A 25,340-nucleotide genomic window follows, 5' to 3' on the forward strand; every position below is an offset into this window, starting at 1 on the left:
TTCAGAAACAAATTAAATGACTCAAGGTTACCGAAACAATTATCGTTCTAAAACCTAAATACGTAACTCGATCGTGTCTCTAAGAAAGTAAAGCAGTTGTAATAAAACTCTAATTTGCAAATAACTCCTAATTCTTCATTGTTTCCAGTCTTGACTTTCTGTAGTCTATTCTCCGTGTACAATCAGAATATTTCGAAAGTATGAGAAAGATCGCATCTCTTCTTGGCTCAAAACCCTGCTATAGTTTCCTATTGGAATTAGAATGTAGACTCGACTTCACCAAAGCCCTGGCTTCCTTTTAATCTATCTTCTTCTTCTACCTCCTCCTTCAGCTACTTTTTTTCCAGCTACTCTGGCCTCAGGGCCTTTGTACTTGATGTTGTTTTTGACTGGAACACCATCCCCCCTTATTTTTCTCTGAACTGGCTTCTCTTCTTTAGTAGGTCTTAAAGTCACCTGCTCAGAGAAATTCACCCTCACCACTGGACATAAAATACTCCTATCCATTTACCTCTTCATTCCATTGCCCTATTTTACATCTGTGCATACTTACCAATTTACCCATTTTGATGTTTCCATCTCTTCCTGTTGCTAGAATGCAGGCCTATAAATTGATTATTCATTTTTCACAGTCATGTCCCTCATACTTAGAATGATAGATCATTGTGGGCAAAGGAATGCAGGAAGATGGAAGAAAGACAAGTTCAAGGAACCCGTAGGGATTCAGAGCGACTGGATGAGTGGGTTCATATAGTAAACATCACATCCATCCATCTCTGAAAGAGATTCTATGGCAGAAATCTTCTTTAAAATGGTAAGACTGAAATATTCTCCAGAATCTCAAGGGGCTTTTGTTTATGTGGATTTTAATAACTGTGGCTATTAACCACATTAAAAATTAAAACTTAGAGAATGAAAAAAATACATATTCACTTAAAATAGCTAATAATAAAACTATTATATGTTAACATATATATTACATGTTTTTTAAAATTAATTGTTTTGGAAAACTAAAAATAAAAGAATATTGGGAGAATGCCATTGTTTTGCATATTTAACTTATATGCAGGGTACATCATGAGAAACGCTAGACTGGAAGAAGCACAAGCTGGAATCAAGATTGCTGGGAGAAATATCAACAACCTCAGATATGAAGATGACACCACCCTTATGACAGAAAGTCAAGAGGAACTAAAAAGCCTCTTAATGAAAGTGAAAGAGGAGAGTGAAAAAGTTGGCTTAAAGCTCAACATTCAGAAAATAAAGGTCATGGCATCTGGTCCCATCACTCCATGGGCAATAGATGGGGAAAGAATGGAAACAGTGTCAGTCTTTATTTTTTTGGGCTCCAAAATCACTGCAGATGGTGACTGCAGCCATGAAGTTAAAAGACGTTTACTCCTTGGAAGAAAAGTTATGACCAACCTAGAGAGCATATTGAAAAGCAGAGACATTACTTTGCTGACTAAGGTTCGTCTAGTCAAGGCTATGGTTTTTCCTGTGGTCATGTATGGCTGTGAGAGTTGGACTGTGAAGAAAGCTGAGTGCCGAAGAATTGATGCTTTTGAACTGTGGTGTTGGAGAAGACTCTTGAGAGTCCATTGGACTGCAAGGAGATCCAACCAGTCCATTCTAAAGAGATCAGCCCTGGGTGTTCTTTGGAAGGACTGATGCTGAAGCTGAAACTCCAGTACTTTGGCCACCTCATGCAAAAAGTTGACTCATTGGAAAAGACTCTGATGCTGGGAAGGATTGGGGGCAGAAGGAGAAGGGGACGACAGAGGATGCTATAGCTGGATGGCATCACGGACTCGATGGCAGTGAGTCTGAGTGAACTCCGGGAGTTGGTGATGGACAGGGAGCCGTGGCATGCTGTGATTCATGGGGTCGCAAAGAGTCGGACACGACTGAGCAACTGAACTGAACTGAACTGAGTGCATCCCGCAGAAGACCTAGAGTTCAGTTCAGTTGCTCAGTTACGTCTGACTCTGCAACCCCATGGACTGCAGGACCCCAGGCTTCCCTGTCCATCACCAAGTCCTGGAACCCACTCAAACTCATGTCCATCCTGTTGGTGATGCCATCCAACCATCTCATTCTCTGTCATCCTTCTCCTCCCACCTTCAGTCTTTCCCAGCATTAGGATCTTTTCAGATGAGTCAGTTCTTCACATCAGGTGGCCAAAGTATTGGAGTTTCAGCTTCAGCATCAGTCCTTCCAATGAATGTTCAGGACTGATTTCCTTTAGGATGGACTGGTTGGATGTCCTTGCAGTCCAAGGGACTTTCAAGAGTCTTCTCCTACACCACAGTTCAGAAGCATCACAGTTCAGAAGTTCTTTGATGCTCAGATTTCTTTGTAGTCCAACTCACATCCATACATGACTACTGGAAAAACTGTAGCTTTGACTAGATGGACCTTTGTTGGTAAACTAATGTCTCTGCTTTTAAATATGTTGTCTAGGTTGGTCATAGCTTTTCTTCCAAGGAGCAAGCATCTTTTAATTTCATGGCTGCAGTCACCATCTGCAGTGATTTTGGAGCCCCCCAAAATCATTGTTTCCCCATCTATTTGCCATGAAGTGATGGGACCGGATGCCATGATCTTAGTTTCCTGAATGTTGAGTTTTAAGCCAACTTTTTCACTCTCCTCTTTCATTTTCATCAAGAGGCTTTTTAGTTCCTCTTCACTTTCTGCCGTAAAGGTGGTGTCATCTGCATATCTGAGGTTATTGATATTTCTCTTGGCACTCTTGATTCCAGCTTGTGCTTCATCCAGTCCAGCATTTCTCATGATGTTCTCTGCATATAAGTTAAATAAGCAAGGTGATAATATACAGCCTTGATGTATTCCTTTCCTGATTTGGACCAAGTCTGTTGTTCCATGTCCAGTTCTAACTGTTGCTTCTTGACGTGGATACAGATTTCTCAAGAGGCAGATCAGGTGTTCTGGTATTCCCATCTCTTTCAGAATTTTCCACAGTTTATTGTGATCCACACAGTCAAAGGCTTTGGCATAATCAATAAAGCAAAAGTAGATGTTTTTTAGAACTCTCTTGCTCTTGCCTTTTCGATGATCCACTGTATGTTGGTAATTTGATCTGTGGTTCCTCTGCCTTTTCTAAATCCAGCTTGAAAATCTGGAACTTCATGGTTCATGTACTGCTAAAGCCTGGCTTGGCGAATTTTGAGCATTACTTTATTAGTGTGTGAGATGAGTCCAATTATGCGATAGTCTGAACGTTCTTTGGCATTGCCTTTCTTTGGGATTGGAATGAAAACTGACCTTTTCCAGTCTCGTGGCCACTGCTGAGTTTTCCAGATTTGCTCTCATATTGAGTGCAGCACTTTCACAGCATCATCTTTTAGGATTTGAAATAGCTCAACTGGAATTCCATCACCTCCACTATACTTGTTCATAGTGATGCTTCCTAAGGCCCACTTGACTTCTCATTCCAGGATGTCTGGCTCTAGGTGAGTGGTCACACCATCATGGTTATCTGGGTCATGAAGATCTTTTTTGTCCAGTTCTTCCATGTATTCTTGCCACCTCTTCTTAATATCTTCTGCTTCTGTTAGTTCCATACCATTTCTTCTGTTTATTGTGCTCATCTTTGCATGAAATGTTCCCTTGCTGCTGCTGCTGCTGCTGCTGCTAAGTCACTTCAATCGTGTCCGACTCTCTGCGACCCTATAGACGGCAGCCCACCAGGCTCCCCCGTCCCTGGGATTTTCCAGGCAAGAACACTGGAGTGGATTGCCGTTTCCTTCTCCAATGCATGAAACTGAAAAGTGGAAGTGAAGTCACTCGGCCATGTCCAAGTCTTCGCGACCCCGTGGACTACAGCCTACCAGACTCCTCTGTCCATGTGATTTTCCAGGCAAGAGTACTGGAGTGGGGTGCCATTGCCTTCTCCCTTGGTATCTCTAATTTTCTTGAAGAGTTCTCTAGTCTTTCCCATTCTATTGTTTTCCTCTCTTTCTTTCATAATAGTGTTTCTTTGAGAAGTATCTTCCCCCATTCCAGTTTGAGATGCCACAGTCACATTTCCCTGTGCTGCTGAGAAACTGCAGAGTTTTGTTTCAATTTCTCTACATTGCCTTTAGTCCACTGTCGTGGATATGAGCTCTCATTTCAGTCTAAGCTGCAAACAACGCAGCAATGGAGGGGTTGAGAACATTGGTTTCAGAACATAGACTTGTGTTGAAATGCTAGCCCTTTTATGGAGCAGCCGTGTAACCTGGGGAGAAACTTAATGTGTTTTGGAGTTTTGTTTTCAGGCAGGTTGAAAGGAACTTCAGGTATTAGCCTCGGCTATCTCATAAGGTGGTTTGTGGAGTGAATGAGAAGGGAAAGCAATGAAAAACAATTCTGAGTGATTAGAAACCATTAATTAAAGGAACATAAAGAATTTTTTAAAGCATTTTTAAAGCTTCTCCAGGTGGTTGTCAAGTGCAGCCAATCCTGAGACCTAATGACTGAATAAATTATTAGATGTTGGGTTGGCCAAAAAGTTGGTTCATTTAGATTTTTGTATAACCTCATACAGAAAAGCCTGAACGAACTTTTTGGCCAATCCAATACTTTGGTGGAATTCCATAGAGAAAGAGAGTTATGTGATAATAGAATAGATGACCACAACACTTCATTGGATAGATACAATAAAAGCCTCTTCCCTCTGTGTCTATGTACACCACTTTTTTCCAATTTGTTGAAAAAAATGTACTTTGTGAATTGATCTTATCAATCAGTTGCTTTTTACTCTGGGCTTGGTGATCTTTTGACTGGGGTTATGAAAGACTGAGTTATAAATGAACTCTTAAAATACTAAGCGATATCACAATAATTTCATTTTAAAGCTACCTAGAAATTATTTAGCCTTTACAGTGCTGGGACTAATTGACTTTTACTGAGCAACATATTAATAGACATGTGCTTGTGTTGGTATTACTGTTCTCTGTCTAATGGCTCATTCATTAACTCATGACTCTGATCTTAATTGGGGGCTGTTAATATATTAAGGACGGTGTTTTTGAGTCTGGTAATGTGATGAATTGTGTCTGTTTCTATTCCCCGAGGCTAATAGATTTTTGGTTTTTAAAACTCATTAAGCAGCCCTGGGGAAGACGATTAAAGTCACCACCAGTCTGGACTCAGAAAGGCACACTGTCATGGAAGGGATGCAGATGCTTTAAGCAGAGCATTTCAAATCTGAGTGTAACTTGCTACTGAAGTGGGCAAAATCACTCCAGTTTTCTGAATCTGGGTTCTCTCATCTGTAAAATGGGCCAGAGACTAATAATATAAACCCAGAACTAAGAAATTAAATGAGATAATCTAAGTAAAAAACAAATTGATACATGTGCCTCTGAAATACTTAACCCACAGGGCAAGAAAATAGTTACTTCCATTGATTCTGTTATCCTTCTTTATCAACTACAGATTTTTATTATTTCTTTCTAGGGTAGAAAGTTTCTAGGGTAGCACATATTCAACCCAGGTCTCGTGCTGGGATCAACAGATCAGCTCCCATTGACTTTTCCTTTTTCAGAATGATGGTACAATTATTTTTGTATGTTGGATAAGTGGAGAAATAGAGGAAGGGAAATGAAAACAGTGATGGAGGTTTGACCTTACCAAAAACCTATTAATATGGATATATGATACTTGAATTGAGTGATCTGTGTCCTGAAATGTTAATATTCTCATATGGGGCTTTGGAAGTCAGCAGGAGTTGAATTCTCAACTATAATGAGCAGTTGTTTAGCAGATTATTAGTTAATATCTTTGGTGCCTACAAACACATTTTTATATTCTGTTTTTGTGGTATAAAGAGTCCTTTATTCCTGTTTTAAAAATAGCTAAATATCTGTTTTTTAGTTTAATTTATTGTTTATTGGGATAGAGTTGCTTTACAATTTTGTGTTAGTTTCTGCTGTACACCAAAGGGAATCAGCCAGACATATACATATATCCCTTCTTCCTTGGATTTCCTTCCCATTTAGGACATCACAGAGCATTGAGTAGGGTCCCTGTGCTTTACAGTAGGTTCTTCTTAGTTATCTATTTTATACAGAGTAACATATATATGCCAGTACCCCCCACTCTCAAAAAAAAAAAAAAGAACTTTGGCCTTAAATTGTGCAGCTCTTTGGAATTTTGTCCTGTTTTAGGTGAGTGCCCAGGGCAAGTCTTGACTCTGAGATGCAGTGCGGGACACCCCATGGGCTCTGACCAATGGTGCCTTTCCTAGCCTGGTGGCCCTTTTAGGAGGAGCCAGGAGTAGAGTCTGAAAGGCAGAGGATTTACTCACAGAACAGCAATAGAGAGACCTTCTTTTGATTTCATGAAAACTAGACCTCAGTTTTAGCATCTCTTATTTTCAGCAGAACTTATATTTTTCAGTAACTCTCCAACAAAGGAAGAGAATGTCTAAAGATATTTTGGCTATTCAGTACTTCTTTTTTTTTTCCCCAGCCTATAATAGATCTCTGTAAGAGTTGGAAAGGGAAATGGTATAAAATGTGGATAATGGCAGGGTTACCCAGAGTTATATGACTCCAGAGCCACGTTTTCAGTCACCATTAATGTAAAGAACCACATGACTCCTATATGACTGGCAGAATTTAGTATAATGTCACATTCATTTGGTGAAATTAACAGTCCTAAGGAGCCACCAATTAAGCATAAAGGGACTCATGTTACCAGAAGTCTGTGGTGTGAACATTACTGCCTTAAAGACATGGGAATCCTTTAAGATATTTTTAAACTTCTATTTTTTTTTGGATTGCTGCTGCTGCTGCTAAGTCGCTTCAGTTGTGTCCAACTCTGTGTGACCCCATAGACAGCAGCCTACCAGGCGCCCCCGTCCCTGGGATTCTCCAGGCAAGAACACTGGAGTGGGTTGCCATTTCCTTCTCCAATGCATGAAAGTGAAAAATGAAAGTGAGTCACTCAGTCGTGTCTGACCCTCAGTGACCCCATGGACTGCAACCTTCCAGGGTCCTCTGTCCATGGGATTTTCCAGGCAAGAGTACTGGAGTGGCGTGCCATTTTTTTGTATTTTTTTGCTATTGCTAAGTCACTTCAGTCGTGTCCGACTCTGTGTGACCCTTTAGACTGCAGCCCACCAGGCTCCCCCATCCCTGGGATTCTCCAGGCAAGAACTCTGGAGGGTAAAGCAAATTAACAAACAATGTTGCAACAGTTTCAGGCGAGCAGCAAAAGGTCTCAGCCATACATATGCATGTATACATTCTCCTCCAAACTCCCCTCCTGTCCAGGCTGCCAGATAGCACTGAGCAGAGTTCCGTGTGCTGTACAGTAGGTCCTTGCTGGTTATCCATTTTAAATATAGCAGTGTGTACACGGCGACCCCAAACTCCCTAACTATCCCTTCCCGATGTCCCCTTCCTTCCCCCCAGCAATCATAAGCTCGTAAGTCTGTGAGTCTTTTTCTGGAAGACCTCTAAGATTGAATGCATCCAAACTAATAGTGTTTACATTTTTCTCACTGTGATCTCTTTTTGCTTGGAAATCTTTAGAATGTTCCTGTGTACGTCATTTACATGACATGTTTTGACATGTGAAAGATGATCACATTTGCCTAGCGAAGGCCAGGATTGAAGTCACACTCATTGCTCTTTGGATCCTTTTTGGATAATGTTCAGGCTTCAGGATTAACTGCTTTTACTAAGAGAACTACCTGCAGTTATCCATTTTTAACTGGTTTACTGAAGACTTCACTCAGTAGACTGGGCTTCCCTGATGGCTCAGACTGTAAAGAATCTGGCTGCAATTCAGGAGGCACAGGAGATGTGGGTTAGATTCCTGGGTCAGGAAGATCTGGAGAAGGGCATGGCTACCCACCCCAGTGTTTTTGCCTGGAAAATTCCATGGACAGAGGAGACTGGTGAGCTATAGTCCATGGGGTCACACATGCTTGGACATGACTGAGCGATTAACACTTTTACTTTCACTTTCCTCAATAGACCAACATATAATGGCATCCCTTTCCCCCTCCAATCATATTTAACTACTATGCTCTATTGATCTTTTTTTTTTTTTTCATTTTGTAATTGTGTGTTTGGAAGATTCCTTAGCTTTGCAGTAGCTTTCAGATATTAAAAAAAAAAAATTTAGTTGGCTTAGGATGTGGTAGCTGGGATCAGCAACTCTCTCTGACACCACATAGAAATGAGTCAAATGTTACAAAAGTCATGTTTGAAAACATCATCAAGCCATGATAGTAATAACTAACATGGTCGTGCTCAGTCATGTCTGACTCTTTGCTGCCTCATGGACAGTAGCCTGCCTGTCTCCTCTGTCCATGGGATTCTCCAGATAAGAATATTGGAGTAGGTTGTCATTTCCTCTGCTAGGCGATCTTCCCAACACAGGGGTCGAACTTACATCTCCTGAATTGCAGGCAGATTCAAGAAAACTAAAATTCCAGAGAAAGGAGGACCTTTCAGAGTTGAGCTATCAGGAGCATGTGTATTCTCCTTCCCAGGCCTTTGGTGATTCTGAGAGTGGGCTAAAGAACAGGACTTCACCTGGACAGAGGGCTGCTGCCCAGAGAAAGAGAAATTAGCCGAGCTTTCAGCAGCTGTATTGGATGGTGTGAGAAACTGAGTCTTGAGGGTCCTCAAATTAATGGTCATTATTTTCTCAGAAGAGACTAGCTGAATCCTGACCCTGGCAGGAGCCGAAGAACCAAGCCAAAGGTTTATAAAAAAAGCAGAGTGGAACCTCCCACCATTTCACAGTGTTTAGGGAACCGGGCAAAGGGACCAAAACCAAGCAAGAGCCCCAGTCCTAGAGGGAGTGGTGAATTGATGCTGAGTGACTAAAAAGCCATTTTTCACCTGCGGGCAATGAACAGATTTTCTCTCTGTAGCTGGAAGCCTGAGTATCTGTCTTGACTAAACACAAGGCAGCCAGCTGGCTCAGAAGCCAGCAGATTTGGGTTTTCATGTGTAGCTGAAATAACAAACTTAGAGAACGAAAGGGACTCAAATGTATGGCTGCTCTGTCTCTAAAGACAGATGCTGAAGCTGAGGTTCAGTGCAGCAGTGGTCCACTGAGACATCTGAGAATCTCTAGCATCCTTTCAAGGGCTGAGGAGCAAAGGCGAATTAGGCTCTCCACTGAGGGCCATACCCTACAACACAGATAGACTGAGTGTCTTAGTTTGCTAAGGCTACCGTGACCAAGTGCCGCAGACGGAGTGGCTTAAAGAGCAGAAATCTATTTTCTCCCATTTCTGGCCTCTGGAAGTCCGAGACCAAGGTGTCAGCAGGGATGAGGTTTTCTGAGACCTCTCTCCTTGACTTGCAGTTGACCACCCTCCTTGCAGATTGGGGGTTTTTTGTTGTTGTTGTTGTTGTTTTCCTTTGATTTGGACCATTTTAAAAGTCATCATTGAATTTGTTACAATATTGCTTCTGTTTTATGGTTTTGGTTCTTTGGCCATGAGGCATGTGGCATCCTAGCTCCCTGAGCAGGGATCAGACCTGCATCTGCGTACGTCAGAAGGTTAAGTCTTAACCACTGGACCACCAGGAAGTCCTCTGCTGATTCTTCACTTGATCCTCACTTTGTGTTTGCATCTCTGGTGTGTCTTCCTCTTCTCATCAGGGCACTGGTCCTATTGCATTAGGACCCCATCCTCGTGGTCTCATTTAAACCTAATTACCCTATCTCCAATTGTAGTCATTTCCAAGATGTTGTGATTAGGGCTTCAGAATATGAAACTGAGACTGGGTCGGGGAGTGAAGGGTTAGGAGGTAGGGGTAGAAGGTGGGGATTCAGCCTGAAACACTGAGTCTTTCCAGCTCAACTCTGTCTCAAATCAATCCCTGACTTAATGACCAGAGCAGCCTCTCCTCCATAGCATGGTACAGTAAAGCATAGCAAAGGAAAGGATATTTCTGAAACAGATAGTATCTGGAGCTTTTATAGATGCTTGACATTTAAGAAAGTTGCTAAGTGCCTTCATAACCAGAAGACAAATTCCCTTCCTTATTAGGCATTTTTAGGTGCAAATGAATATCTACCATTGTCATCTGTGGCTGTTTCACTCATAAGCATTCTAGTGTGTGTGTATTCAGTGCTAAGTCATGTCTGACTTTTTGCAACCCCATGGACTGCAGCACACCAGGCTTCCCTGTCCTTCACTATCTCCCAGAGTTTGCTCAAATTCATGTTTATAGAGTCAGTGATGCTATCTAACCATGTCTTTCTCTGCTGTCCTGCTCCTCCTTTTGCCCTCAGTCTTTCCCAGCATCAGGGTCTTTTCCAGTGAGTTAGCTCTTCACATGAGGTGGCCAGAGTATTGGAGCTTAAGCTTCAGCATCAGTCCTTCCAAAGAATATTCAGGGTTGATTCCTTTAGAATTGACTTGTTTAATCTCCTTGCTGTTCAAGGGACTCTCAAGAGTCTTCTCCAGCACCACAATTGGAAAGCATCAGTTCTTCGGTACTCAGCTTCTTTATGGTCCAACTCTCCATAAATGACTACTGGAAAAACCATAGCTTTGACCAGATGGGCTAGACCTCAAACTTTAGCAGGCATATGAATTACCCGGGGATCTTAATGAAATGAAGACTGGTTCAGGATGGCTGCCCTGGTGGCTCAGACTGTAAAGAAACCACCTGCAATGCAGGAGACCCTGGTTTGATCCCTGGGTTGCGAAGATACTTTGGAGAAGGGAATGGCTACCCATTCCAGTATTCTTTTCTGGAGAATCCCATGGACAGAGGAGTCTGGCAAGCTACAGTCCTTGGGGTCACAAAGAGTCGAACACAACTAAGTGACTAATACTTCGCTTTCAATATGTCTGGAAGGGGCCTGAGATTCTGCATTTCTGTAACAAGCTTAATGGGATGGCCCTCAGACCATCCTGCTAACCAGCTGCGGATCAGTGAGTGATGACTGCGTATGCTAGAGTTTAAGAAACATTGCCCAGTAAATAATGCCTAAGATTGCTTCCAGCTCTGAGCCCTGTTAGCATTTTTTAAAAACAATATTTTTTTAGAAAATAGCCATATTCTATCTCTTTGACTATAAAACAGTGCATTTTTGTGAACTTGTATAGGACTTGGAGGGGAGCCAGACATTTCTCTTGTGATCAGGTTTCCATGCGTTTGTTATAGTAAGGTTATTCTTTATCTCATTCCAAGTGGAACAAGTAAATCTGATGGTTTTATATATTTTAATTTGAGATACAGAGAATTGTAGTAACAATTTTGTTAGAAAAAAAGGGCATGTTTCAATGACACATTCGTTACAGGAGACCTTCCTGGATTTGACAATAGTCTGCAGAAAGGATCTGGGTTTTCCCCTTGTCCCAAGTGTGTTTCTTCACTGCTGCCAACACCTTCCCCTCTTCCTTCCAGCTGGGACCCTGCTGGGAAAGATTGCTTCTTCCTCACCTACCAATGAAGTCCAGGCTTGGACACCTCGGTGCATGGCCTCTTCTTCCGTGGATCTGGATACCTAACAATAACCTAGTGCCACTCACATATGAAAAAATACAGCAATCACCCTCTTCCTATGCTTAAGGCACATGCCTAGGCTCTTTATAACAAGGGTGATTCATTTAAGAACAGCTTCTTATATCAACTTGTGGAGTGCTTTATTCAGCCGCAGCAGGGGTAGCCCAAGGGGCCTCTTAATTGAACAATTAGCTCATGAACAAGTCACTCAGAATTTGATGAAAGAGTGGCCATCACTATCTGCTACCTGATTTTCCTTTGTTTCTTTTTTTTTCAGGGTAAATTTAGTATGTAGAAGGTTGAGCTTATAAAGTTGATAGAGAAGGAAATGAATTTGTTTTACAGGAATCTTAAGAAATATTCAAGATGGAATATATAATTTTCTCCATGACCACTCCTAGGAATTGATCTTTCTTGCTTTATTTGTTGATATCGTAAAAGTCCAGACAAAAGGAAGTTGTAAGAACTTTAAATATGTAGCCAGGCAGACATTCTTATGTCCCAGGAGGGGATGGGGGAGGGGTATGGTGAAGCAAAACAGGACGAAGAACTGCTAATAAGACCAAAAAAGGAAAAATGAATTTATAAAGAAGACCAGAAAATCTCAGGAGGCATGACACTGCTGATGAACTGGAATATTCCAGATGCTATAGAGACAGTCATTGCTTCATCCCTTTCTCACCAAGAGGTCTCTGCTAAATCTGTCTAGGGTTTATTTATGGGGTTTTGCTTTTGTTTCTTTTCAGTGACATATTCCTCTCTCAGTCCTATCTCCGTCTCTCTGCTTCCTCCATCTTTTTTCTCTGTCATCTCTTCCATCTCTCTTTTTCTCTCCCCCTGCAATTTTCTCTCTTCTTCCTTCCCTTTTTCTCTCTTGTTTCTTCCTCCTTTCCTCTCTGTGTCCCATACTGTTCTAAGTGCTGGAAAGATGTCTCACTCACAATCACCTATGGAGTCTCTTATTAACCCCATGTTAGAGATGACTGACGTAAAGGGAAAAGACGACTGGAATAAGGAGGTTAAAGAATCCCCCAGCATGACTCTGGGCAGAGTTTGAATGATCCAGGAGGGGACTTCCTTAATTGTCCAGTGGCTGAGACTCTGTGGTCCCCATGCAGGGGGCCTGGGTTTGATCCCTGGTTGGGGAACTAGATCCCGCATGCCACAGTGAAGATCAAAGATCCCATGTGCTGCAACTTAGACCTGGCACAGCCAAATAAATAAGAAATACTTTTAAAAATTGTCCTATTGTCTAGAAATTGTATACAACTCCAGGTCCATAACATGTGATCTCTCTCCCCAAACCGAGTTGACTCTTGTGTCCTTAGAGGCCCCATGTTAGAGTGTCTTCTGAATACTCACTCTTTTCCAAACACAGATGGGTCTTTATGACTCCATGCCTGCTACATAACACCTTGTTTGCTTGGCCACCTTCTGCTTTGCCTCAGACTCCTACTCACCTTTCAAAACGCAGACCTCCTCTGTTGTGAAGCCTTTCTTGATGCTTACAGGCTGCATCAGTTACTCTTCACTCTGCATTAAGACAGGAATGTACCCACATTTTCATTTTAGAACTTACTACATTGTCCTGGATTGTTCATACATTAATGCTGTCCACTAGACTCTAAAGTCCCCAAGAGAAGGAATGGGACCTTATTCACTGACAAACCCAGTGTTTTCACTGTGAGGAGGGATGTATATTATGTAAGAAAAGCATGGTCGATTTGTAACCTATATACTGTCACTGCAGTGGTATTGATCTTAAATATATAAATTAAAACTCTACATATAAACTGATTTAAACAAACATTTCCTATACAAATTCGACTTTATAAAATTTGAAATTTGTTTATTATTTTGTCTTTAAGTTCCTCTAAATTAAGAGTTCCTCTTGTGATTTAAACGTGCCATGGTACAGGAAAATATGAAGTACAGATACGTTTTAAAAATACTTCTGTTATGTAAAGTGAAGTTCACTCTGTCTTTCCCTCCTGTTTGCACATGTACACACAGAGAGATAGGCAGACACACACACACATACACACACACACACGCACACTGAATATGCAAACTGGTCAGTGAATAGCTTTAGACATTTTCATAGTTTGCAACTTTGGGTTAAGAATCTTTTTTTCTCTATGCAGTTTATTCATATTAATAAGGTATAAATGTTCTACTGATAAAACCAGTATAAATTTAGGAGTTTAACGACTATGTTGCAACAATTGTCAGTATTTTTATACCTTTGTCCAATATTATATTACATAGTGTATATATATTTATATATATTTATACATACGCTCACTTAATGTAGTCCTATGTATGTTTACTGTCACCATTTTTTTTTTTTGCTTCTTTTGCTTTCTTTCTACATTCAACCATATGTCCTTGGTTAATGCTTTTGGATGTCAAATATTTTCTTAAAATGATGATACATATACACATATATATATGTGTATATGGGTTGCATATATGTGAATATTCACTATATATATTTCTAGTATATAGTCTGCATATACGTATATATACACACACACACACACACACATACTGTCTTTAGTCTACCTGTACATACACGCACACACATTACATTACAGCTTGCCATGTATTAATATATAGTTTCTGAGTTTCTTTATCCTCTGAGGCCAGCTAATGATTTCCACATAATGAGACTGAAGGTATATGTGAACATTCTGGACCAAAGAATGTTAATGCAGCCACCAACCTGGAAATGCCCTTAACTAGTGAGCACTCTGTCATGAAACCCAGAGTTGAGTGTGTGCTGTAAATTATGTTGTTTACTCTGTTGGGATCTCTCCTGTCATTATTTTGTGCTCTGGTGAACGATTTTGAGTCGTAATGACTGACAAATTATACAAGTGATAATGCTGGATCTGTCATAAAGAAACAAAGAATAGGATTGCCATTGCTGCACGCCCAAAGGGATTTTGTTTAAATGACCCCCTAAAATGTTGATCCATCGTATGTTCCTGGGTTCCTCTCTCCCATCTCTCTGTGCTCTCCAAATAAGCACAGTGTTCTTGTATATTGCTCTATATTCATTTAACTTGTTTAGCACATCTTTGCTGTAAATTTAGATATAGTAGATTTAGGATTTATGTTTTCCTCTTGCTTTTACTGCTTTTTCTTAAGTGAGAAAGATAATTGTGATTTCTTTTGATCTGAAAAAAAGTTTTAATAGAGAATCATAGACTCAGTAGCAATACATCAGAGTCAATATCCTGGGCCAGGAAAGAACACAAGATATTTTGAAAGAGCCTCGGGTAATTATAATGTACAACCAGGGTTGAGGATCACCACTCAGGAGAAGAAGTATGTCTACTTATTATGTAAGGAGTTGATTTTTTTTCACCTGGAATGCTTTTGAAACATAAGAAAATCTTCCCCAGATGACTATTTTATACTGTTTTCCTCTTTGGGGCTTCTGTGGTGTCTCAGTGGTAAAGAATCTGCCTGCAATGCAGGAGACTGCCTACAATGCAAAAGACAGGGGCTTGATCTCTTGGTTGGGGAGTTTGCCTGGAGTAGGAAATGGCAACCCACTCCAGTATTCTTGCATGGGGAATCTCTTGGACAGAGGAGCCTTGGTAGGCTAATGGCCATGGGGTCACAACAGAGTCAAACACAACTTAGCAACTAAATCACTACCATCATTTTTTCTCTTCCACGATTGAGAATTCGTTTCAGATGAATCTGGATGCAGTTATCTCAAAATTTGGCTGAGAATTCTTAAGTGGGAGGCATATCCTAAAAGGATGGTGCGTCTTGGTTCTTATGCAGAGAAGAAATATGTATAAGCATGCATGCAACAGCATTCTCTAGGTCACTCTGTTCTTTCCCTGGAATGCTGAATGAAGGTTGCTTTTCCAGGAGATTAAAAGTGATTCACCTAAAGCCCTGATATCTCTGTATTTGACAAGGAGTGTTGAGCTGAGGATTCAGGCAGCTCTGTCTACTTAGGGGCATCAGGAATTTCAGGACCTATGAAAGGACAGCTTTGTAGCTGCCCATGGTGGAAGCTATATACAAGTACCTTCAGTAATGATTAACCACAGAGTCTGAATTGATGCCAGATAAAAAGGAAAATGAAAAGGACACCTATATGACGCTTCCGCACTGGTTTCTACTCTGAAAGTGGTTCAGAAAATGTTTGTTTTTCTCCTTAGGTTCGAACCAGTGTTGTACCTGAACACAAGGATCCCCCACCAGAGGTTGGGGTAAGTGTTTCTTAGGTTTCCAAAAGGCATACTTGTTGCTTCTAAGCTAATCATTTGGATTTTTCTCTGGCCTGCTGCCTGGTAGCTGACAAGTAAAACTGAGTTACATTAACTGGGTGTGAGTTTGCAAGGAGACATTGTCACATATTTGCTGAATTGCATGGACTTCATTCCTTTTCTCCTGAAAATCATCATGATGTGAATTCATCTTTAGTTAAAGTGGCTAGAGAAAAGTCTAGAAATGGCCCTGTAGGAAACTGAGATGCCACTGGAACCAACATTCCTGGACCAACAGGAGGCTGGGCAATTGAAGATGTGAGTTCTACCTCCCCAGCAAGGAGACAGAGGACTAACTGGCCCTGGCCATGGGACTGTGACGTTTCTGCTCCCTGTGGCTTCAACACCATTGAGTTTAGTCATTTAGTCACGTCCAACTCTTTGCAACCCCATGGGCTGCAGCATTTCAGGCTTCCCTGTCCTTCACTATCTTCCATAGTTTGCTGAAACTCACATTCATTGAGTCGGTGATGCCATCCAACCATCTCATCTTCTGCCATCCCCTTCTCCTCCTGCCCTCAGTCTTTCCCAGCATCAGGGTCTTTTCCGGTGAGTCAGTTCTTCATGTCAGGTGGCCAAAGTTTTGGAGTTTCAGCCTCAGCGTCAGTCCTTCCAATGAATATTCAGGGTGGATTTTCTTTAGGATTGACTGGTTTGATCTCCTTGAGCACAGGTCAAAGAAAAACTGCCACCAAAATATGGCCCAGTGTTGGGAGATCCAGCTAAGGTTTTCCTGCTGCATCGGAACCATCGCCTCTTCAGCTTTTAGAAGTTGGGAGAACAAGAGGTTAATAGGTGATTTTGCTTAGACAAGGCAGTGGAAGCTCTTGAAATGATAGCCCAGGAGGCTTGTCCCTGGGATCTGGAATTCAGAAAGGAGGAAAAAGTCCAGAAATAAGTTGAGTCTAAGAGACCCTGTGGCTGAGCCAACTGAAAGGCGGATTTGAAATTCCCTGAAGTCCTATATGCAATTAGCAGCCTTCTTCTGGTGGGTGTGGGGAACCCTGTACTAGGTAGCGTTCACTTCCTCTTTGGCCACAGCTGCCATTCCAACTGGCCAAAGGGAGCCATCCAGAAAGCATGAACTGGCTGAGAAGTGAGTCAGCGTCCTCTGTATCTGTTAGCGAAGGCAAAGAAAAATGATGCTTCATGCTCGCTCATGCTGAACACTGACTTCAAGTCTCTTCCTGGGGCAGGTTGAATAACTCCGATTCAAGTGAATTTTCATGCTTTGTTTCCTGTCTGTCCCTTTAGCCTCTTTTACTCCTCTTACTTCCACCACCAGTGTCACTGCCAAGACTACAAGGGCTTTTATACTTTTCCGCAAGAGACTGGCAAGTCCTTCCAGCCTCAGGCTTCCCTCCCAGCAGGCCCCATGCAGTCTCGCTGCCCAGCTGCAGCTCCCTACTGGTGCTATCTCCCATTCCAAGACTTTGGTTTGCCAACTATCTTGTATTTGTTTAGACCACCAGAATACAAAGGGAGGGTATGTCCAAAGATAATCACATAATATGTTAAGAATCTAGTACATTTTCTGACACATCAGATATCAGTGAAATGGCAGTTATATTGCTGACCTATATCTCAAGCATGATAAGCATGACCCTAAATAAGAATAAGTCAGCATGCTTTGGGGGCTTCCTTGGTGGCTCAGATGGTAAAGAATCTGTTTGCAGTTCAGGAGACCCAGGTTCAATTCCTGCACCAAGAAGATTCCTTGGAGAAGGGAATGGCAACCCACTCCAATATTATTGCCTGGAGAATTCCACGGACAGAGGAGCCCAGTGGGCTACAGTCCATGAGGTTGCAAAGAGTTAGACATGGCCGAGCAACTAACACTTTAAAGCATGCCTTGGCTTTCTAACATTCTCAAAATACATGGTATTCTGATAGGGAAGAATTGCCATACCTTGAGAAGCTATGAAGAACCACTGGTTAATATACATCTCATCACTCCTCAGAACGTTTTTTTTTTTTTTGGATACTGATAAAATTCTTGAGGATTTAAGTTCTTGGTCAATGTGTCAAGAACTCTAGCCACTAAGTACTCCTGTTTTAAAAATGAGCTAACATTTTATTATAAATATTTCAAATACGTCCCATACATTTCTTTGCATTCTTCAGCAGCATCTATCAGAGGCACCCACGTCTTTGTTGCTGACTTAGTCAAGCGATACCAATTTGTGCTGTGAAAACTTTTCAGGTGTATTCATAGTAAAGATGTAATTTTATAATATATATGACTTCACCCTAAAGTGCTTTTTGATGTTTTTTGTAGACTCTTCATCACATTGTAATAGATTTCCTCTCAGTTTTTTTTTTTTTTTCTTTCTGATGTATTTTTTCAGCCCAAATATTTCATGTATGCTCTGACCCTTCCTGTGGGGTTGGAGACTGTGCAACAATGTCTGTTAGGGTTGAGAGTGAAGAAAAAATACTTGTACAAAGGTATGAAAAAAGCCCTGTCCTGTAAGTTATTTGTAGGAGATGTTATGTATCAGCCTCACGATATCAACTTCAAGTTTTCAAAGACCTTTTACAACTTATACCACAGTTACTCTGTATAGTTTTATGAGACTAGGACAGAGTATAACGGACATATCCATTTAACCTCAAAACCAGCACTGTCTAATAGAAATACAATGTGTGCTACATATATAATTTAAAATTTTCTAGTAGCCTGTGCTTTTAAAAGTGTAAAAAGATACAGGTGAAATTAATTATAATATTTAACCCCATCTATGCAGAAATATTATTTCAAAATGTAATCAGTGTAAAAATCATTAATGATATATGTCACACTCTTTTCATATCACATCTTATAACTCTGATGTGTATTTACACGTAGAACACATCGCAATTCACAATAGCCGCAAACTAGTGCTCAAGCTGGATAATGCAGCTCTGGACAGCACTTGAAACAATTTGGGAGGTTCACGCAAGTTGAAATGTAAAGACAACCTATTACTTGTGACGGGGGGTAAGCCAGTTAACTCCTATGGGTCCCTGATTTTTATCTACAGGCGGGCCATGTCTCTACAAGTATTAACTTTCTTTGAATGCATCCAGACTCCACAAGTCTTAACTTTCTTTGATTTCATCCAGATATTTCTTGGGCTCTGATAAACGTTCCACATGATCTAATAAAAATTTGATGTACAAAAATCATAGCTATGGTGTACTCAGCACTATGAACTGCAAGGAACCACATAACATTAATATATCTCTTTCACTAGGGTGTTGTTCAGTTATTAAGTTGTATCCAACTCTTTGCAACCCCATGGACTGCTGCATGCCAGGCTTCTCTGTCCGTCACTATCTCTTGGAGTTTGCTCGAACTCATGTCCGTTGAGTCATAATGCCATCCAACCATCTCATCCTCTGTCGACCGCTTCTCCTCCTGCTCTCAATCTTTCCCAGCATCAGGGTCTCTTCCAGTGAGTCAGCTCTTCACATCAGGTGGCCAAAGTATTGGATCTTCAACTGTAGCACCAGTCCTTCCAATGAATATTTAGGGTTGGTTTCCTTTGGGATTAACTGGTTGATCTCCTTGCAGTCCAAGTGACTCTCAAGAGTCTTTTCCAGCACCATAGTTTAAAAGCATCAGTTCTTCAGTACTCAGCCTTCATTATGGTCCAACTCTCACATTTATACATGACTACTAGAAAAACCATAGCTTTGACTACACAGACCTTTGTCGGTAAAGTGATGATTCTGCTTTTTAACACACTGTCTAGGTTTGTCATAGCTTTTCTTCTTTTAATTGGCTGCAGTCACCGTCTGCAGTGATTTTGGAGCCCAAGAAAATAAAATCTGCCACTGTTTCCATTATTTCCCTATCTATTTGCCGTGATGTGATGGGACCAGATGCCATGATCTTAGTTGTTTGAATATTGAGTTTTAAGCTAGCTTTTTCACTCTCTTCTTTCACCTTAATCAAGAGGTTCTTTAGTTCCTCTTCACTTTCTCTCATTTGGCAGAAGAACTTATTTTTTACTAGAGTTTATTTGAAGTTATGTTTTGCCTGAATCTAAGTTTTATTTTTAAACATGTGTTTTCCTTTTTTATAACTGGAATTTCTCTAATTTCTCTCAGACATTTTTTAATACTCTGCCTTTTCCAAAAATACTTACAGTGGACTTATGTTTAAGTCATCTGACTTCTGGGCATATTTTCCTTAAGCACTATATAATCTAATATTTATGCAGTGGTTTCTATTTTCCCAGTAATGTACGAAGTGCTTTGCCTAGATTACTTTAATTCTTATAACAGTAACTGTGAGAAAGAACTATTATCATATGCAACTGTTTCATACAGAAACTAAGGCCTAATGTAGTGGAATAAATTGTACAATTCCTAGGTTTGTGAGAGAAAAGACAGACCTACAGAGCTCTTCAATGCCCATCAGTGGACAAGTAGCCTGGGGGCTTGGAGAAATGATTTATTTGCCCAGATTTTAATTTTTGGATATAATCCTGATTTTAGAATAGCACTTTAGACCTCCAATTCTAGTGTCACTATTTTTGAAAAAATTTTCCCCCTAATATTGGAGCTTCTGCTTTAAAACCTTTAGGCTTAGAATTTTATAAACAACATTGAAGGAGAAATAAAAATGTTACCTAAGTTACATGTGGAATATAAAAATTTGTTAAAAATAATTTTATTAAATTTTATGATTATGATCAAAATGGCAGTAAGATAGAGTACACTTACTCCTTGGAAGAAAAGTATGACCAACCTAGATAGCATATTGAAAAGCAGAGACATTACTTTGCCAACAAAGGGCCGTCTAGTCAAAGCTATGGTTTTTCCAGTGGTCACGTATGGATGTGAGAGTTGGACTGTGAAGAAGGCTGAGCACCGAAGAATTGATGCTTTTGAATTGTGGTGTTGGAGAAGACTCTTGAGAGTCCCTTGGACTGCAAGGAGATCCAACCAGTCCATTCTGAAGGAGATCAGCCCTGGGATTTCTTTGGAAGGAATGATGCTAAAGCTGAAGCTCCAGTACTTTGGGCACCTCATGCGAAGAGTTGACTCATTGGAAAAGACTCTGATGCTGGGAGGGATTAGGGGCAGGAGGAAAGGGGATGACAGAGGATGAGATGGCTGGATGGCATCACCGACTCGATGGACATGAGTTTGAGTGAACTCCGGGAGTTGGTGATGGACAGGGAGGCCTGGTGTGCTGCAATTCATGGGGTCACAAAGAGTCGGACACGACTGAGCGACTGAACTGAACTGAACTGAAGATAAAGTAACTATATTAAGTTTTTCTTTTGCATTAGCACTGGGTGCTATTTTCCCTCCATGGGAATTCAAGTTGCAGAAATAGAAAAGACTATTTTCTCCAATTCATTCTTTTACCAAGAGTCCAGTGAATTCATGTAAACGAATGATATGTTTTCCACCTTCTGAGGTATGGAAGGTCCTAATCTTACTAATATTTTTATTGAAGTGAAGCAAACATAAAAAACCCACTAGAAGGTAAATGTATGGACAAGTCCATTGTTCAGTATTGCAATGTGAAATTATGTACTGTCTGTAAATTGGGGGATTTTATTAATGCCTTTTATTTTATTTTTTATTTTTAATTGAAGGATAACTGCTTTACAATGTTGTGTTGGTTTCTGCCATATGGAAACATGAATCAGCCATAAGTATATATACATCCCTTCATCTTGAGCTTCTCTCTCACTCTCCTGCATCCCACCCCTCTAGGTAGTCATAGTGCATTTTTTGCAACATAAAGTCCTAATGTATAGTTATTTTTAGAATAAAATTTTAAAAATTTAGAATATATAACACTTGTTCTGGTTTGACATGGTTTCATAATATCATTGGGCTTCCCAGGTGGCTCACTGGTAAAGAATTTGCCTGTTAAGGCAGGAGATGCAGATTTGACCCCTGGGTTGGGAAGATCCCCTGGAGGAAATGGCAACTCAACGCCACTATTCTTGCCTGGGAAATTCCATGGACAGAGGAACCTGGTAGGCTGCAGTCCATGGGGTTGCAAAGAGTTGGACATGACTTACCTACTGAGCATGCATAATACCTAAGGTGATTTGTAATGGCTTGTATGATTTCTGTAAGCTCTCTATCAAAAGATATCCTTTGATGTTAATCATGGCACTGACAGTTGTGATGGAAAGGACTGACTCACGAGCGTCCTTTTTTGGCACACTGCAAGCTCTCACAGGGCAGCAATGGGCGTAGCATACAATCCCTATGTTCTGAACAATGGACTGAGCTAGAAGATGGATGAGCTGGGGCCTGCTTCCTCAGTAGCTCTGGGTCTGTGGGCAGGAGAGACATCGGTGGCTTGTGGTCACAGACTGCTTGCAGCTGTGTCTCTTGGTGTGTCTGTAGAGCATTTCTGAAAATAGCCCCTCCACCTGTTCCTACATTCCCGTCTGGGACATCTGCCACTTTTATTGCTGAAAAGACCACAATAACACGCATGGCATGTGCAGTTTGTTTTCTTAATTCTAAAACCATCTATACCTTCGAAATCTCAAAAGGCAAAGAGAGGAAATAACTTGAATTTTGGGGACACTGACATTTCCACTGAGTTAAGCATTTTCCTCCAGTGAGGATAATGAGTGAGGGGTGGAATTTAAATTAAAACCCCTAATTACCAGTGAAAGAGTAAGTGAGACATGTCTTCAAAGTACTGAAATGCTAAAGTGAAATTCACTAACATAGTACACAATCTGCAGGCTAAACAACTGTTTTGATTTCCCACAGTTCAGTGAACTATGTGCTCAGTCGCCCAGTTACATCCGACTCTCCGTGGCCACATGGACTATAAGCCCCCCAGGCTCCTCTGTCCATGGGATTTTTCCCAGCAAGAACACTGGAGTGGGTTGCCATTTCCTACTCCAGGGTGTCTTCCCAACCCAGGGATAGAAAGTGCATGTCTCGCGTCTCCTGCGTTGGTTGGCAGATTCTTTACCACTAAACGGTTTGTAAATATCTGCAGGAGGCTTTCTTCCGTGTATCATAGAATAACTTCCTTGAAAGGTAGTGTGTATGCATCAGTTCATTCATTTACCGTCACTCACTAGCACACACCTGATGTTAAGCAGTGTTTTATCAGAAAGCAAAACTCATTGGGGAACTTCAAATCTCAATTTCTATTTTGAGGGGAGGGCAAAATAGGCAATTAAATACATAATATTTAAGTAACAATAGACACGATATATCAGGATAAGGAATAGAGACTAGCAGTGTTTGGGAGGGAGCCCTTTTACACAGAGACAGCCTAGTAGGCCTCTGCTGAGGTGGTGTAAATGCTTTTGTTCAGCTGGGAATCTCCTCGACTAGCTTGGCCCCTTACTGAAAAGTCACCCTAAATTTCCTGAAGCTTTGTTCATACAGCTCATAGATGTCTGTTCTGCCTTGATTCACTCTCATCATTCATGTCATCAGAGCTTTGTTTCCACAAATCTTCTGTTTTCACATAACATTCTTCCTCTGATGATTTAGTCTTCTGTGATTCTGGATTTGGGACTTGTCTAAACCATCGCTTTGAGTTTCATGTGAATCAATTGGGCTTATCATTACTAACATACCGGTATCTCCAACCTGACAACCAAGTTGTATTTCAAATTTTTGCCTTTATGACTTTTGAACCAGTTCTTCTAAGTTAGAGCTTTGAAAAGAGAAGAAAAATTTTGACCTGAAGCTTTTCTCCCCTATAGCCAGTGATCAGTTTGTGTAGGTGCAGCCTTTTATGTATGGAATAATTACACACTTTCCTCTGAAAAGAACCCAGTTGACTTAAACCTGGCATCTCATTTTAGGGCAGGCTGGCAACAGAGATATGAAGAGAGAATGTTCTGGAACATGTAGTGTGGACTTCTTGTAAAGTATTGCAATGTGTTAGGCAGCAATGGTGTGGGTAATAATATGGGTTTGATATCTTCATGTTTACATCTTGACCTTGAAAGGAGAATGAAAAATCCTATTTATGGTATACCATAATATTCTGACTTTTAAATCACAAGCAGCCAGGAATATTAAAAAGAGATGAAAGGTTTTTATCCTGGAAAAGAAAAACCAATTTAGTGTTTTATTCTTCATATTACGAGTCAGAGAATGTAGAAGGTAGATATATTCATAGATAGCCAATACCCAGTATGATAGATTTAAAAAACAATTTTAGAAAATGTAACTAAATAAGTACCATTCTTTTTTGCATGTTGGAATGAAATTGTCCCATGATAGTGTAGAAATAACAAAAGGAAACAAATACTTTTAAACATTGCTGTGATGGGGGAGAAATATAGCATTTCTATTTATAGCTTGTACAGAGTCCCACATAAAAATAGCTTCAACTAACAGATTTGCTCATATCTGGAATACAAAGTTACTGCTGCCCATGCCTTGAGGAATTCTAATCAGAACAAGCACAGCATTGGTAAACACTGAACTTTTGTAATCTTTTCTTTTATACACGTTTTCTTAGGTGGAGTTTGTTTGTGGAAAAGTCCTGGCTTCTCTGTTGGCTGTTTTGTTATTTTCCAGGCTCTTCATCTCTGTTTTTAGTGAGAAGGATGAATTCACACCCCCTTGCATCTCACCCCGTGAAATAGATTTATGTTACTGACGGTTGTACTTTAGTCAGTGGAACATCTGTCGGGCTAATAGAGTTAACATTTCATTCTTCTAAAGACTAATTTTGTGTAAATTGTCGTGATACAAAATATTAAGGATCTTGGAAGTTAATCGTAACCATTCTTTCTTATTTGCAGCGAAGTTTCCTGGGCTATGCCAGTTTTAAAGTCGGGGAGCTACTGAAGTCCAAGGAGCAAGGGCTGGCTCTGAGCCTGAGGTAGGTCTCAATGCTATTAAAGTTACCAGCCCATCATATTTCTGGAATGCTGGTTGGGTTTGAGAAGTCACAGTTCTTACAGATGTTTAGATGTCAGCTCTCAAATGGCGTATGTTCTTCACTGCAGGAAGTTAACGGGAAACAGCAATTATTCAAATTCATATTCAAGTTTGTGTTTCAGACGGTCAAAGGTTATCAGTTCTTGTAGGGGGCAAAAATGATATTGTTAACAAACTAGTGGCGGATAGAGGGGAAGGGATGGTGGGGGGGGGGATGAAAGAGGTGAAAAATATTAAGCAGTACAAACTACCAGTTATATACTATATAAGCCATAGGGGTATAATATACAGCATGTGGATACAGTCAGTGTTATAATAGCTATGTATGGTATGTAATCTATAAAAATATGAAATCACCAAGTTGTACCCTTGAAGACAATGTAATATTGTAAGCAGCCCTTCTTCGATATAAGATAAAAAATAAAGTGATGAAACTTTAAATGAAACTTCAAAAAATGATGAAACTTCAAAAAAATAAGGGGAGGAAACTCTTTGAAAGTAAGAAAGTAAATAGATAAAGATTTTAAAATTTAAAAAATAAAAAACTAAAAATTAAAAAAAAAAAAAACAAAAAAAAAACAAAAAAAAAAGAAAGTAAATAGAAATGATGGGCATGTTATTAAATACTGTTTCAAAATTATGTTTTAAATCAGGT

General features: G+C 40.4%; 1 protein-coding gene across 9 annotated transcripts in view; it reads left to right on the forward strand.

Moving 5' to 3' along the window:
• The window catches only part of INPP4B (inositol polyphosphate-4-phosphatase type II B), an 883,288-nt gene that overhangs the window by 567,911 nt on the left and 290,037 nt on the right, over window positions 1-25,340 (forward strand). For 7 of the 9 annotated variants that reach the window (XM_069556830.1, XM_069556833.1, XM_069556829.1 and 4 more), the window contains 2 exons: window positions 15,686-15,736; window positions 24,547-24,626. In XM_069556830.1, coding sequence (XP_069412931.1) covers window positions 15,686-15,736; window positions 24,547-24,626 — 131 coding nt within the window. Of the gene's footprint in view, window positions 1-15,685; window positions 15,737-24,140; window positions 24,213-24,546; window positions 24,627-25,340 lie in introns of those variants that run through there. The other 2 variants (XM_069556836.1, XM_069556837.1) reach the window with 1 other exon arrangement.

The sequence above is a fragment of the Ovis canadensis genome, chromosome 17 (assembly GCF_042477335.2).
Source record: "Ovis canadensis isolate MfBH-ARS-UI-01 breed Bighorn chromosome 17, ARS-UI_OviCan_v2, whole genome shotgun sequence".
NCBI lineage: Eukaryota > Metazoa > Chordata > Mammalia > Artiodactyla > Bovidae > Ovis > Ovis canadensis.